This window comes from Ictalurus punctatus, chromosome 20, assembly GCF_001660625.3.
Source record: "Ictalurus punctatus breed USDA103 chromosome 20, Coco_2.0, whole genome shotgun sequence".
Classification (NCBI taxonomy): Eukaryota; Metazoa; Chordata; class Actinopteri; order Siluriformes; family Ictaluridae; genus Ictalurus; species Ictalurus punctatus.
The window spans coordinates 23,670,227-23,685,226 of record NC_030435.2 but is presented as its reverse complement, the minus strand read 5'-3'; the positions used below and the strand labels follow the sequence as shown (position 1 = coordinate 23,685,226).

At 46.1% G+C, this 15,000-nt stretch overlaps 1 protein-coding gene across 6 annotated transcripts in view; it reads left to right on the top strand.

The window, feature by feature from the left end:
• Positions 1-15,000, top strand: part of ptprfb (protein tyrosine phosphatase receptor type Fb) — a 157,839-nt gene that overhangs the window by 48,911 nt on the left and 93,928 nt on the right. For all 6 annotated transcript variants that reach the window (XM_053673677.1, XM_053673679.1, XM_053673678.1 and 3 more), the window contains exon 2: positions 2,165-2,359. In XM_053673677.1, coding sequence (XP_053529652.1) covers positions 2,263-2,359 — 97 coding nt within the window. In that variant the 5' untranslated portion in view covers positions 2,165-2,262. The remainder of the gene's footprint in view (positions 1-2,164; positions 2,360-15,000) is intronic.

The following is a 15,000-nucleotide window of genomic DNA, read 5'->3' as shown; positions in this document are numbered from 1 at the left end:
ACAACGTTAGACCTGATCACGAACGTCGTGTTAGCGATACGAGCGTCAGCTGCACGCGAAGACGTTATCACATGATCACAACGTTAGACCTGATCACAAACGTCGTGTTAGCGATACGAGCGTCAGCTGCACGCGAAGACGTTATCACATGATCACAACGTTAGACCTGATCACGAACGTCGTGTTAGCGATACGAGCGTCAGCTGCACGCGAAGACGTTATCACATGATCACAACGTTAGACCTTATCACGAACATGTAAACGCCACTGGATCGGTTTCGTTCGCTCAAAAAGGCTCGACTCGACTCGTTTCGTCAGCTTTCCTGAAAACCTGTTTATCATGAGCTGAAGAGTCTAAAAGAGAAGATCTAGAACCCTAGAACCATGCAGTATTTGGGGATATGCTCTAAATAAGACATCAGATCGAGCACTAGAGGAGAAGACTGTACCAAATGCATGGGTGCCAATAATTATAACATTTACACTAATTAACTAATGGCATTTTTTTTAACGCATCTTTACCAAGGGTGCCAATAATAATGCTGTCGACTAATTTGTATTTGCGTACGTTTAATTACTCTCTCATCGTTGTTTAAAAAACCCCGTATCCGTGTGCTCCATTGGAATCCTCAGTGTGGTAGAGATTGGGTTAGCGCTTGATGCTAAATGTGAATAAAGTGTCATTTTCCGAGGTACAGTCTCTTTTTCTGAGGAATTTACCAACGTATCTGAGGAAAATGTCGATATTCCGGACTCTTTTGATGCGTCTCCATGGTTACCGTGTGTTCACGTTATTTAAAAAAAAACTCAGTGTGAACAATCTAGCTAGCTTGTAGCGTCAGAATTAGCCAGTTTTTGCCTGGACTTACCCTTAACGAACAAGGAGTCAAATAGACGAATCAACGTTTTATACGTTTATATAAGATTAATAGAAGATAAAGTGGGTGCAAAACTTTTGGCTCCCCACTCTATAATATAGTGCCATTCTGCCACCCCCCACCCTGCGTGTTCATATTCAGTCTATACGAGTCTAAATGGAAATGTGTGATTAATATAGTCGTGTATGCGGCGTCATGATTTTTGGCACGTCACTGTTGTTGGAGTTTGAGCTGGAGGACAGAAGCAGATGGTCCGAGGTGGACCGAGCACCTGTGTATCACCACGTCTGAACGTGACGCTTACACGCCGACACACCGACACCGTCGTACCGCAGAACCCACCAGGAATACACTGAATTTTAAAACAAATCTCCATATTCTTTCTGCGTTTGATTAATTCTTTCCTCCTACACTCCAGTCAGCCATATGGCAACGGACATATCCTCGAGATCAAATAAATAAATCAGAATTTTTTGAGTTCTTGCTTCTGTTTACGCCGAATACGCCGTGAAGCACACCGCATACTGTTAAACATATGCGAAGCTACGCTCATTCGCACTTACTTCACGGGATTTCAGCGAACACGTGTTTGCGGTTCAGATCAGATTTTTTTTTCTTGTTCAGGTTTTTACGTTCTCATGTTAGCAACAAGTGACCTCGAGTCAACTCCGTAAAATGTCCTCTAAAATACATAACATAATGGAATAAAATAGCTACATGTTAAAGTTTACTTACTTACAATTTCAATTGTAGCCGCTTGTAGCTATGCTAATTTCCAACGTTAGTTAGTCTAATGAGACGCAATGTTAGCTTTTATTTTTTTTAACGTAGCGGAAATTTGTGAAATGCGTACTTATAAATCAACAAGATGATCTGTTTTTGATAGATTTTGTGTATTAAAGTACACGTCCATTTAAAATGTATTTAGATTTATTTTCATTTTTATTTATGCATTTACTTTTTAAAGTTAAAAAAAAAAATTTTTATTTAATTAAATTACATTTTTGATTTAATTGTATGCGTTTTTAGTTAATATTATTCAACTTAAAAAATCAGATACTTTGATCAAACAAAGAAAATTTGTGTGTGTGTGTGTGTGTGTGTGCCATCTGTGTGAGGTCACTTTAATATCCTAAAGTGTGTTAAGGTCAGGGGTTAAGTCCTCGTCCCGCTCCCCGGTGTCCTGCCGAGTTTAGCCTTTTGACGCTAATTGGATGAGTGTTTGTTTTCCTCGTTGACCCTCGACTTCCTGCGATTTAACCTCGTGTGTTGTTCTTTTTGTTTAGGTTTTAGCCTATGATTGTGTAAGAGCGAGGAAGGAAATAGCGGCATTGAGGAGGAGGAGGAGGAGGAGGAAGAAGAAGAAGAAGTGCCAACCTGGAACATGGTGCCTCATATTTGCCCCTCAGTGCCCTTGACGCCTCGCTGGCTTTCTGTCCTGCTTCTGCTCGGCTGCACGGCCTTTCCCTCCCACGCCGACAGTGAGTATACCGGACTATACCGCCACTGAAAATGTCTGCTCTGAACTGTTCACTTTTTAAACAGGAAGAACAAAAAAAAAACTGTTTAAAAAAAAAAAAAAACAACCCGTATCCATGTGCTCCATTGAAATCCTTAATATGGTAGAGATTGGGTTGGCGGTTGATGCTAAATGTGAATAAAGTGTCATTTTCTGAGGTACAGTCTCTTTTTCTGAGGAATTTAACAACATATCTGAGGAAAATGTCGATATTCCGGACTCTTTTGATGCGTTTCCATGGTTACCGCGTGTTCACGTTATTTAAAAAAACCTCAATGCGTACAATCTAGCTAGCTTGTAGCGTCAGAATTAGCCAGTTTATGCCTGGACTTGCCCTTAAGGAACAACGAGTCAAATAGATGAATAAACAGAGGAGTCAAATAGACAAACAGGTGGGTGCAAAAGTTTTGGCCCCCCTACCCTATTCTGTTATTCTTGAGCACCTGCGTGAAACATCTAGATAAAAATGAAGAGAAAAAATAAACATTTTTTCAAGTGAAAATAAAAAAAAAACATTTGAATCTTTTATATGTAAATAATTTTAGGATGAATTTTTTAAAAAATTAAATATGAACCACTCTGTTTCTGGAAATACTACTACTACTACTACTACTACTAATAATAATAATAATCATAATGATGATAAGAAGAAGAGGACGATTTAAGTGAAAGCCTCCCATTTCCTCGACTTTTTACTTGCCTCCTACAGTCTCGATACACGCCTCTTTAAACTCATCTTTCTTTAAAAAACAAAACACCGTATTAATGTAATTATGTGAAGGGAACACCAAAAAAAAAAAAGATTAGGATTTTAAATCCAGGATGTTTCCAGTAAAATAAAAACAGTCGAAAACACTTCACAATTCACGTATAAATACTCCTTACAAAGATGTTCTAATTACAGAGCTAAAAAATAGACTCACTGCTTGAAGTTTAACCACAAATGCTAATAATAGGGTGTTGATAAACGTCTGCCTGGTGCCTGTGATTGCTATTTTGGCTGCAGCTTCTTTTACCTCGTTAGTGGCTTTAAGCTTTAAAGAGTCTGAACACACACATGTTGATGGTTTCGAAGCCCAGTCATGGTTTGGGATCAGTCGCGGCTCAGAGGTTCGTTTAATTTGCCGTGTGACCCGCTTTCGCCTTCCCGTGACCCGCTTTCGCCTTCCCGTGACCCGCTTTCGCCTTCCCGTGACCCGCTTTCACCTTCCTGTACTCTGTTTACAGCTTCCTGTGACCCACTTTCACCTTCCTGTACTCTGTTTACAGCTTCCTGTGACCCACTTTCACCTTCCCGTGACCTGCTTTCACCTTCCTGTGACCCGCTTTCACCTTCCTGTACTCTGTTTACAGCTTCCTGTGACCCACTTTCACCTTCCCGTGACCTGCTTTCACCTTCCCGTAACCCGCTTTCACCTTCCTGTACTGTTTACAGCTTCCCGTGACCCGCTTTCACCTTCCTGTGACCCGTTTTCACCTTCCTGTACCGTTTACAGCTTCCTGTGACCCGCTTTCACCTTCCCGTGACCCGCTTTCACCTTCCTGTAGTCTGTTTACAGCTTCCCGTGACCCGCTTTCACCTTCCTGTAGTCTGTTTACAGCTTCCCGTGACCCGCTTTCACCTTCCTGTAGTCTGTTTACAGCTTCCTGTGACCCGCTTTCAGTTTCCTGTGACCTCATTAGATCCGGAGCTCAGACTTACGATGGCGAAGGAAATATTTCTTAGCCAGGACAACCGCTCCATTCTTTTTAGCTCTCGAACACTTTCTCGGGGAACGACACACAGACTTCATCTCTTAGCCCTTGATTGCTACCTACGTAGGCGGCCTGCTCTCTACACACACGGTCTTAACCAAAACTCCTTGTTAGCAGAGCTACATGTCGTATAGTTTGTATAGTATTGACATATTTGATATTTCTGCCGTGTCATCCCTGCATCGCTACACTGAGCCTATGAGAAACTGTGATCTCATTCTTAAAATATTGTTTTTGAAGAACTTTACTGAAGGTAATCCCTTCGTAGGTCATTTTTGAACTTTGACCTCCGCCCGTCAGAATATTAATAACGATTCACGTCCTCCGTCCCCGACGTTCGGCCCTGACGAGCGCGGAACGAGCAGGTTTAAACCTTTCCGATGATTCAGGTCCCTGCGCCGTCGTAAATGCGTCCCACGCCGCGAGCTAAGCGAGTAAAACCCTAAGAATAGCGTGGGATGGAATACGGGTGACCACAAACTGCGGGTGTTAGCGTTTTGTTGTCTGTAATCAGGAGCTGAATTATACGGTGGAGGAGCCAGTGTTCAGGGTGGAGCGGCTCGACCTCGACAACTCGGCTTTAAATACGTTCGGCTTCTCTTACGCGCCTCTCTTATACCTACTACGTTAATGCGTCAGCAAAAAAAATGGGTGGGGGGCACTTACATTTAAATATTCATTTATTTTATGCTACCGAATCTGTTCATAACAAGACTGTGTTTGAAAAATAGAGCACATTTCTCATACTTATAAGAAAATAGTTCTCCGAGGAGCCTGGAACAAACTAACGGCTTGAAAAATAAATAAACAAACAAACACACAAGATATTATTATTATTCGAGTAAAATATGCACAGTGTACATGCGAGGATTGATACAGTACACACACACACACACACACGCGGTGTTAATAACCAGCGTTGTGTGAAGGACGGAGGATGATGATGAAGAAGGTGAAGATGTTGTTGCTGCACTCAGGCCACGGCTCAGCGTTTGGATCTCTGCCTCTCCGCAGCATAATTAAACCATTAATCTCTGATCATTAACCTCCGTCGACCCCTCGCTCGTCCGTCTCATACGCCTCCGCTCCATCCCATCCTCTCTCTCTTTTCTTTTTTTCTTCCATTCCCTCCTCGTTCCGTGCATCGGTCCGTCCGCTCTGGCTCGTTCCCGGGCTGGAGATCACAGCTGTGGGCTAAATAGAATTACATCCCGAGTGCCACTCCAGCGCTGATACGGTTACGTTTAATTAGAAAGAATCAATTTTCCCGTCCCGTCCGTCTCGCTCGCCACGTGGACGCTTAAACACAATCCAATTTGCGGAGGTCCACCTGGGGCCCGGGGGTCTCCGAGCGCACTGCTATTGTTTTAACACCAAACAAACAGATAAATAAATAAATAAATAAATAAATAAAGCCTGATCGATATACACGGGCGCACGGTGGCTGAGTGATCAGCGCGTGCGCCTCACACCTCCAGGGTCGGGGGGTCGATTCCCACCGTGTTCCTGTGTGTGTGGAGTTTGCGTGTTCTCCCCGTGCTGCGGGGGTTTCCTCCGGGTACTCCGGTTTCCTCCTCCAGTCCAAACACATGCACGGTAGGCTGATCGGCGTGTCTAAAGTGTCCGTAGTGTATGAATGTGTGTGTGATTGTGCCCTGTGATGGATCGACACCCCGTCCAGGGTGTACCCCGCCTCGTGCCCCACGCTCCCTGGGATAGACTCCAGGTTTCCCCGCGACCCTGAAAAGGATAAAGCGGTGTAGAAGATGGATGGAGGGATAATCGATATACACAGGCGCACTGTGTTTACGCCAGGTTTAAACGAGTCAAAAATATTTCTCTTTCTCTCCAGTCAAGGACCCGTGATAACGTTCGGCTCTTCAGTCCTCGCGGACGCTCTCACGGCGTGAGACGGATCGGTCCTGCTGAGAAATGAACTTACCTTCCCCTCTGGCAGGAGGCCGGCGCGAAGCCGTCTTACGCTCGTCGTAAATCAGAAACGTTTCCCGACAGCCAACGTCATTTCCGGACGTTCATCACCGTCGCGCTCTGCTCTTTGATTGATGCGGCAATATGTTAAAGGAGCGGGATGGATGTCGTGTCGGAGATAATGACTCCGCTGGAATTTTAATCCTGGTGATAAAACACCAGCCCGGGACCCGGGGACGCCGAGAGCGCAGACGTTATTCACAATCAGCATTTAAATATTAAAAAAACGAGTAGCGAGAGCTCGGTAACCTGGCGAGGGCAGATCGTACGTGTTCATCGCCACCACGCCCGACTGGGGATTACTCTGCATGCAGCCCTTGTGTTGTTTTTATTTGTTTTTTTGTTTTTGTTTTTTTTAAATAAACAGGCGAAAAATATTTCATTCATTAAATTGAATTGAATCTGAATGACATTTTAGTTCAGTTGTAATGAGATTTAAATCATTCTAAAATGCAAAAACAAAGCCCAGAGAGCACCTGATGAGAAGACAGAGGAGTTCCTAGATTTCTGTCTTCCAAAAAATATCATTGTCACTGCACCCGAATCATCAAATATCAAATATCACTGCACCCAAGTCTCAAATGCAAGCTGAAGTTCATTAAGCGTCCGTTAGATGGTTTCGACTTTCTAATTAGTTCCTAATTTTGGGGCGTTTCCCCTCGAGAGGAAATCTGCGTGTTCAATTTGTTGTTGTTTGTTTTTTTGTTTTGTTTTGTTTTGTTTTTATTAATTTTTTTTTATTTACTTACAACTTTCCCCACACCTGACTACGGTGTGTTCTAGATACATAAGCCCTCCCCCAAAAAACCCCCAACACCCCCCCCCCCCCCCGCCCCCCCCGCCTTGATGTTAAATTAAGAAAATAACTAAAAAGATTTATTAAAACAGAATTCACGTAAAATTTGGTTTAAAAAAAAAAAAAAAAACCCGATCAGACGATACAACAGTCTTCAGAAATAAATAGATAAATAAATAAGTGTCATAGAAACATCTTTTTTCATAATCAGTACATTAAAAGATGGTTCCTTTAAGGGTGCTTTGGATGATTTGGGCTTCTGATTGGTTTCTCGTTGGACTGTTTCATACGGAACCCCCAAGAGGAACAAACCAATAAAACAATGCGGGTGGCTTTTTTTCTTTTTTCTTTTTTCTTTTTTTCTTTCTATAATTACATTTGCAGTATTGACGCGTTTCCCCCTCGCTGTGCTACATGTTTGGATGAAAGCTTCGGTAATGGCAGACCCTTTATGTCGACTTAATAATTAATGTTCCTGTTTGGCTCGGGGCTTTGGGTTCGGATCCCAAAAGCCCTGTAATTACATCTCGCCCCGCCGCTCGGGGTCCGGGTCTGAGGAGAGGGAACGCTCGGTCTCTGAGGGAGATTTTAACTCCAGCACAGAATTAACAAAGTTAGCGAGGTCGTCCGGGGGGGGGGGTTGTGGCGGAAAGATGTCCGACGTGATCTGCGTTCTCCGCCTTTTCCATTCTGCCGCTTCCCATCATCCTCTGGGGTTCTCTCCCGGTCCAACGTTCCGGTGACACACACGGTCTGTCCAAAAAAAAAACCCCAAAAAAACAACTCCTGTAATGAATATATCAAATAAAATATGCATTGAATACGGATAAGGCTGATTGCAGTGAAGTGAAGAGCACGAGATGAATTTTTATCCCGTAGCCGAAAGAGTACAAATAAAATAAATGGATTTAAAAAAAAAAAAAAAAAAAAAAAATATTTTGAAGCGCTTCATGCCTCCGTTTTATTTTTGCGGGTCGACACCGGAAGAAAAATAATAATAAAAGCTTGAAAATGGATTCAGATCAGAAGCAACGTTTAATATAATAATTTATCTCCAGCATCTGCTGAAAACACGCTGCGAGCGAGAACAGGAAGGATTCTGGGGGTTCTGCCGAGCGGGATGCAGAATACTCCGGCGAAGGAGGAACGGATTTTTATTCCGTTAGCGTAAGAGTACAAATAAGCAAATGGATAAATAAATAAAATAAAAAAGAGCTTCAGAGATGTGCTTAGAGCTTGCCGAGGCTCTTTAGCCGATCTGTTTTTTTTTTTTGTTTGTTGTTGTTTTTTTTTTTTTACAAGATGACAAAAATGCAGGAAAGATCTGAAATATCGATCCAGATCCGGGATCGTTTTTATTCCAATAAATTCCTCTATTGAAAGAACACTTTTCATGAGTCAACAAAAAATACTCCTTTTTATTTTTGTAACGCGTGTACGTTCTGCATCGCCGTCCTGGTGAATTCTGGATTCTGATTGGCCGGCAGCCTGACGGATAGATCGTGATGGGGGATTTCCTGCGGGGAGACGTGGACCGGAAGGAGTCTCCGGTGTCGGCGCTTCGGAGTGAAGCTGTAACTCTGGTGAGGGAACGACCGCTAACAGCCGCCATTGCGTAAGCGAGAACAGGAAGTAGCTTGTTACACGGGACGTCACGTAACGAGACGATAGAAGCGTCGTCGTGCCGTTCTTGAATAAGGAAGAATGTCAATCGTCGGCAGATTGCTGAGGTACAAGAGGAAATAACGGCGCGTCCTGAAGTGTTTCATATTCCGTACTAGCAGTGTATACCCTCCTAATGGAAAAATGGCAGTACGGACATGATGGACGAGAATTCCTGGCAGGTGTGTAGCCTCCAGAGTTTAAAAGCTCGTCCTCCAGAGTGACTCGTTATCCGGGAAATATAGTAAATAAATAAATAAGGTTTGACAACGATGCCAGAAGTCCGCGCGGTTTTATCCGCAGCATCGCCCGGGAGGAACTCGACCGTTGCCGGGGTGAAATCGTGTATTTCAGCGGCGTACTCTATTGACTCATCGAGTCCTCCGAGGAAAATGTCAGGCTAGTCCACATTACGTGCAGGTCATGACCAATAAAGCTCAGCCACTCATGTTCATGCCGTAGCCGTGCCTCTGGGTAACGCCACGCCCGAGGTGAGTGATCTCAGCCGTGCTCGAGGTCTCTACTGATCACTCTCGCTTAACCTCGGCAGATATTTCCAATCTGCTGATTTCACGCCTCTTTAATTTTTATCCGTGCCTCGCCGCCCACACGTTTCGACTCGCTGCCTTCCCGAGGCGGAGAGTCCGGCGCCATTTTGTTTGTTCATCCGTTCAGTTTAATTGGGGGGGGGTTTGGGGGGGGGGGGGGTGGTTTGCCTTTTGTTTTTAACTGACCGCAGTCCTCTTGTAGAACAACCTCCTGAATCGATTAATTATGCACTTTACGTTTGACGCTAAAGCCGATAAGGGTAAGGTAGCGGAGCACTTGCGTATCGATTCGAAAGGTCTCGGGGATGCACGCGGATAAAACGAATAAATAGAAGAAGACAGAGAGATGCCTGGAGGTTTTTCCAGAGAATATTAGTCCGACTCATCTCAAACTGTTTCTGAGCGCTTCCGTAAACCCCCGTCATTACCGTTTAATATTTCAGCTGAGATGAAAAGGCATGTTTAATCAAGCTCGATACGTGCGCAGTGTGTGTGTGTGTGTGTGTGTGTGTGTGTGTGTGTGTATAAAGGGGGGAGGGGTAATCTGTACAAAAAAGATGTACGACTGTAAAGAAACGCTGTCAAATCAGCTTCGTTATTTAAAAAAAAAAAAAACATTAAAAGTTGTTGGGGTTCGAGTCTGGTACCCGGCCTGTGTGCGCGGAGTGTGCGTGTTCTCCGTGGGGTTCGGGGGTTTCCTCCAGGTACACCGGCTTCCTCCTCCGGTCCAATGTCACGTGTTGTATGCTGACTGGCGTTTCTAAATTGTCCGTAGTGTAAATGTGCGTGTGAGTGTGGCGCTGGTTTAGCGGTGGTTTAGCGGTTAAGGCTCTGGGGTGCTGATCAGAAGGTCGGGGGTTCGAGCCCCAGCACCGCCAAGCTGCCGCTGTTGGGGCATTGAGCGAGGCCCTTAACCCTCCCTGCTCCAGGGGGCGCTGTATCATTTCTGACCCCAATTTCCTGACATGCTGGGGTGCGTTTTATTATTGTCGTGCCCTGCAAAGGGTTTTTCCGTACCGGGTGTCCCCTGCCTCGTACCCCGAGTTCCGTAGGATCGGATCCAGGCTCCACGTGACCCTGTGGTACAGCGGTACAGAAAAGGGATGGATGGACTCCTGTGATATTTGAATATTTTCACTAAATCGCTACGCGAATAATGAAGGATATGTGCGTGGTTTGCGAATCCCTGTATCGGTGCAACACTACCTTGCGTTAAAGTCCCTCGGTGTCTTCGGAATTTTTACCACAGAAATGAAGGTGCGAAGGTCTGAAAACGTGAGGCGGCGTCGGTCCGATCTACGACTTTTGCAGCTTGTTGTTTTGAACCTCCGGTTCATCCGAGTGCACCGAGTGCACCGTCGGGTTTTGATATTCTGGCACATTCTCCAGGACTCCGTTCTCCCATCATGCCTTTCTGAAGAGGGAGATTAAAGAAAACACACACACACACACACACTGACTCGGAGGTATCTCTGCTGGACTTCCCATATGTGAAATGTCAAGTCGAGTCTGTTTTTTTATCCCACGTCCGTCTAGTCGTACCGGTTGTGATGAAATGCCGAGTCCGTGGGATTACGTTGAAATACAGTCGACGTGCAGTACACGAGCAGGACCGCGGACGATCCAGCGCACAGCTGTACGGCTGCGTTTGACACGACGCACATCTGTACAGCTTCCGTCAAATACATGTATCGAAGAGCAGAAAACGCACTTAAACACACCCTACACACCAACGACGGAATACCGACGGTGTCCGGGCACGCCAGACGAGCTCATACGACGCTGATGATCATTAGCGTTGTGAGTGTGAGTGTAAAATCTTGAATTGAGTTGAACGGTAAGTCCAGAAGATGCTAATGATGCGGGCGATGTTGTCAGAGGAGGTGCCGGTGGGTTCTCTTTGGTCTGGTTCCATTACACTGCCTTGTTTGTGCATTGACAGCCTGAGCTTTTAAGGTCTAGGGTTACTTCATGCTCCAGAGAGCGTTGATGGGGTCAGAGGTCGGCGGATAAAGGAGAAAAGCCACATCCTGACCTCCCAGATGGCTCCGAAGGCTGACGGGGCCCCTTTTTAAATTCGCCAAAGTCACAGGTGCAAGAACAGGTGGCCTAAAACACGTCGGCATTCGTGTCCTGGAGACGTTTATAATCCGTGGCGTGTATGCAGAACATGAACACGCACAGATTCGCCAGGAAAAAAAACAACAACAACAACAACAAAAAGCGCTCCTCTTTTAATTTACGGACGTTACGGCGGTGGAAGGAAAGGACCGGGGCGAGACCCGGGTTCTGCGGAAACTCGACTCGAGTCAGTGCGAGCAGAGTACGTGGAATCGATACCCAAACCCCAAACCAGAGAGAAACCCATTCGTTTTCATTAATAATAGATTACCGGGGGGGTGGGGCGGGGGCGGGGGCGGGAGGGGGGGTTGGTTGTTTTTTTTTTTACCCCTTCACTGGTGCACTTAACGGAGATGTGTCTGATGATCCGATGCTATCGGCCGCCGTCCTTTCAGCCGAACACTTCCATTAATGTAATTCTGCCCCATTTCCAAGGCTTTTGCTTCCAATTAACGTCGCATCATCTCGCCTAATCAGCTCAATAACGTTATTTTTCTCAATTCCGTAGCCCATTATCAACTTGTTAAATGGATCCCGCTTAATATTTGTATGAGAACCCTGTCGGGAATAGCGTCGTGGTACCGCTCTGGGAACGTTAATGGCGCTTTGCTTGATTTTTATGATTTTTTATTTTTTTTCCCCGCGTGTTATCGTGGGTCCATTATGTGAGCATAAACAAGAGAGCGAGAGAGAGAGAGGGAGAGAGAGAGGGCGAGAGAGAACGAGTAAACAGACTGATAAATGCACAAAAAGGAAAAGAACAGAGAAGCGCTTCTCGCCGTGATCTCCGAGCACGGCGGCCGTCGGGCACGAAGCTGTGCGTTCCGGGTCCATAATCAGGCACTTCCGCTGCGCCCACAGAGCGTTACGGTAATAAAGACCTCCAGGATTTCTGCTGGACTGATGAAAGAGTGAGATGGATCGGCGTGGAAGTGATTTATTTACGTTTTTGACTTCAGTATAATCGTGGACGGGTGTGACGGAGCGTCAGGTTGACCCCGCGACAGATCTGCGACGGTCTTCGTTCCACGCTCCTACGGTATATTACTCCCGGTCTCCTCGGGCGTGTCTGTTAACCGTCCACCACGCTGACGCAAATCAAGAGTAAATGCCTTTACTCTCGCCGATGGGGAGCGAACACGCCCCTCGCCCAGCAGGAAATCACTTACCGAAAGCATTAGCGTGATGTTCGCTCATGCATCTTTGACGAGTCTGATGAAGGGGGGGGGGGAATACGTGCTTCCTGCTAATCGAGGTAAGGGGTATCATATGGCCTGCGCAGCGGGAGGTTCAGCGTTACTTTCGCCTTTAAACCGGTGGCTGTGGTGGGCTTTTCAAAGACGTGAATCGTCGTCTTCGGTTTCATCATCAACCCCGACTCGATATCGGATCGAAGACGCAGAGCGAAGGGGAATCATCGGGGAGCGGCGCTGTCGCGTCGTTATGACAAAACAGGAGAGGGGTTCGGCCTCCGAATGAGAAATACGCCCTGGCATCACGGCGGGGTGCCGTCCAGCTGCGTACTCGTCATCGTAACGGTTCGGTTTTAGCGGACTACGAGTCGCGCTGGAGTACAAGACTGAATCCGCCGAGTCAGGCTCAGGAAAATCGATATATCGGTCGCCTCGGTGTTTTGTGATTTCGCCGTACCGGACGTCGGGGGCACCGTGACTGCTGGATCCGTTCACTGGGAATGTTGTTTTTCCGGTCGCTCCCATTAGGGGTCGCCACAGCGGAACGTCGGTCCGCGTATTCGGTCTGGCGCGGGCCTTTATGGTGCAAACGTCTCATTTTATACGGGCTCGGGACCGGCACCGAGTGTGAACCCCCGTTACCCGGGGTTTCCTGCCCGGGACTCGAATCCGGGATCCGTAGCCCTCCTAGACCACCAGTGAAGATCACTTCACTGTAAAAAAAAAAAAAAGAATTAATCGATAAAAAAGGGCGTAGTAGAGTTATTCACGCTCCATCGGCGTGATCATGATGAGCGGTGTGTTTTTGAATGGTATTAACTTTCCCGAGATGGGAAAGAGAGGACTGCTGAAGGAAGACTGCTTATAGCTGCTGTAACGTAAGTGAGAGAAAGAACCGACTCGTTTCATGGACGTTCCACGGCGTTAAACGCACACCACCGCTCAAAAGTGTAGACACACGCATTCTTTATTTATTTATTCATTCGTTCGTTCATTTATTTATTTATTTCCCACATTTTTAGAATGATAATAAAGTCATCGGGAAAAAAAACTCTGGAGGAGCACAAACGGAACCGCGGGAATCATGTCATGATTTAAAAAAAAAAAAAATAATCCAAAATAAATAAAAATTGATTTAATACTCTAGCACGTCGATCCCGACGTGTTCTCGCTAAGAGCGCGTCCGCCTCGGGCGCGCAGTGCTGCGGGGGATTGCGCTGTAGGAACGGATGTTTTACGGAACCCTCGTGTTACCGCCTAGGCAACATTATGACCTTTTTTTTTACGTGAATAATAATAATAATAATAACAATAATAATAATAGTAATAATAATCGTAGCTTCAGTGTTTTTTTTTTGTTTGTTTGTTTGTTTTTTTTGGCTTGTGAGAGTTCTTTCTCTGATCCGTTCCCCGTCCTTCCGACCGCGTTTTCCGTCCATATGCTAATGCGTAGCATGTGTTTTTAAAGAGCTTAACGAGATCGGATCTTTTGAGGATTGCTAATTAGGAGTAAATAAAACAGCGGGGGTGTGTGTGTGTGTGTGGGGGGGGGGGGGTATCTGGAGCATACGCGCATGTGGAATGAAAGGCATCCACGCTGGGAGAATCACGCCGGAGCTGCGGAGGCGCGGCGTCGATGGCGTTACGGATAAAAGCCACTTTTATTGAGGAGCTGCTGTGCCAATCATGGCCGCTTCCTGGGGAACTAACTCGTAAATGTCATTTAAATGTCATCCTGACCGGCGGTCCGGAGGGTCGGGGGGTTTTAGCTGGTACGCTCCGGATTTGAAAGAATAAACCCACACAGGCGGCGTTAGCTTCGTCTCCGCTCACGGCTCCGCGGCCATCCTGATGTCCTGCGGCAAGGTCACGCCACTGTATCAGCCGCGCTGATGATTGAGCACACCTCATCCGCCCGCTAGTCACCGGCACGCCGCTCTTCATACAGGCACTACGTTATGTTAACTAGCTATCGATTTTGTTCCCTTCGCCGCACCCGCTGCGATCTTTTATTAGCAGATACATAAAAGCAGAAGGGCACGGCCGTTTTTCTCAGCAACGACGTCATGCGCTCTGAAGAGCTGGGTCGTTTCCCGCTTCTACAGACCTACCGTACAGATGAGCTACATCCTGCTGCCGATTTATTTATTTTTCACTCTAGTAATGTTTTCGGGTTAAACGTCAGGTAACGGTGTGTAAGTGCAGCGCTGAGGAAATATCTGCGACTTTATTCATTGTTTTTATTAAATATCTATAAACATTCGCTCACTCGCCAGCCTCTGCGCTATCTCGTCTTACTACCGAGAGATACCAAAGCAGCGTGACCTCCGACACTGGAGACTCCTTCCACGAATTCCAAACAAACACGTCCTTACAGAAAACTTCTCCATATCACCGATCATCTTTATTCATCTATTTATTTATTAAAAAAGCCGCTCACGAGGAGCGTCCGCCGTACGTCCGGGTCCCCGTGAGCGAGCCGTTACTATAGCAACGTTATGGAAGTTTAACCAGAGCCTCTCCTCTTCTGACCAATCAG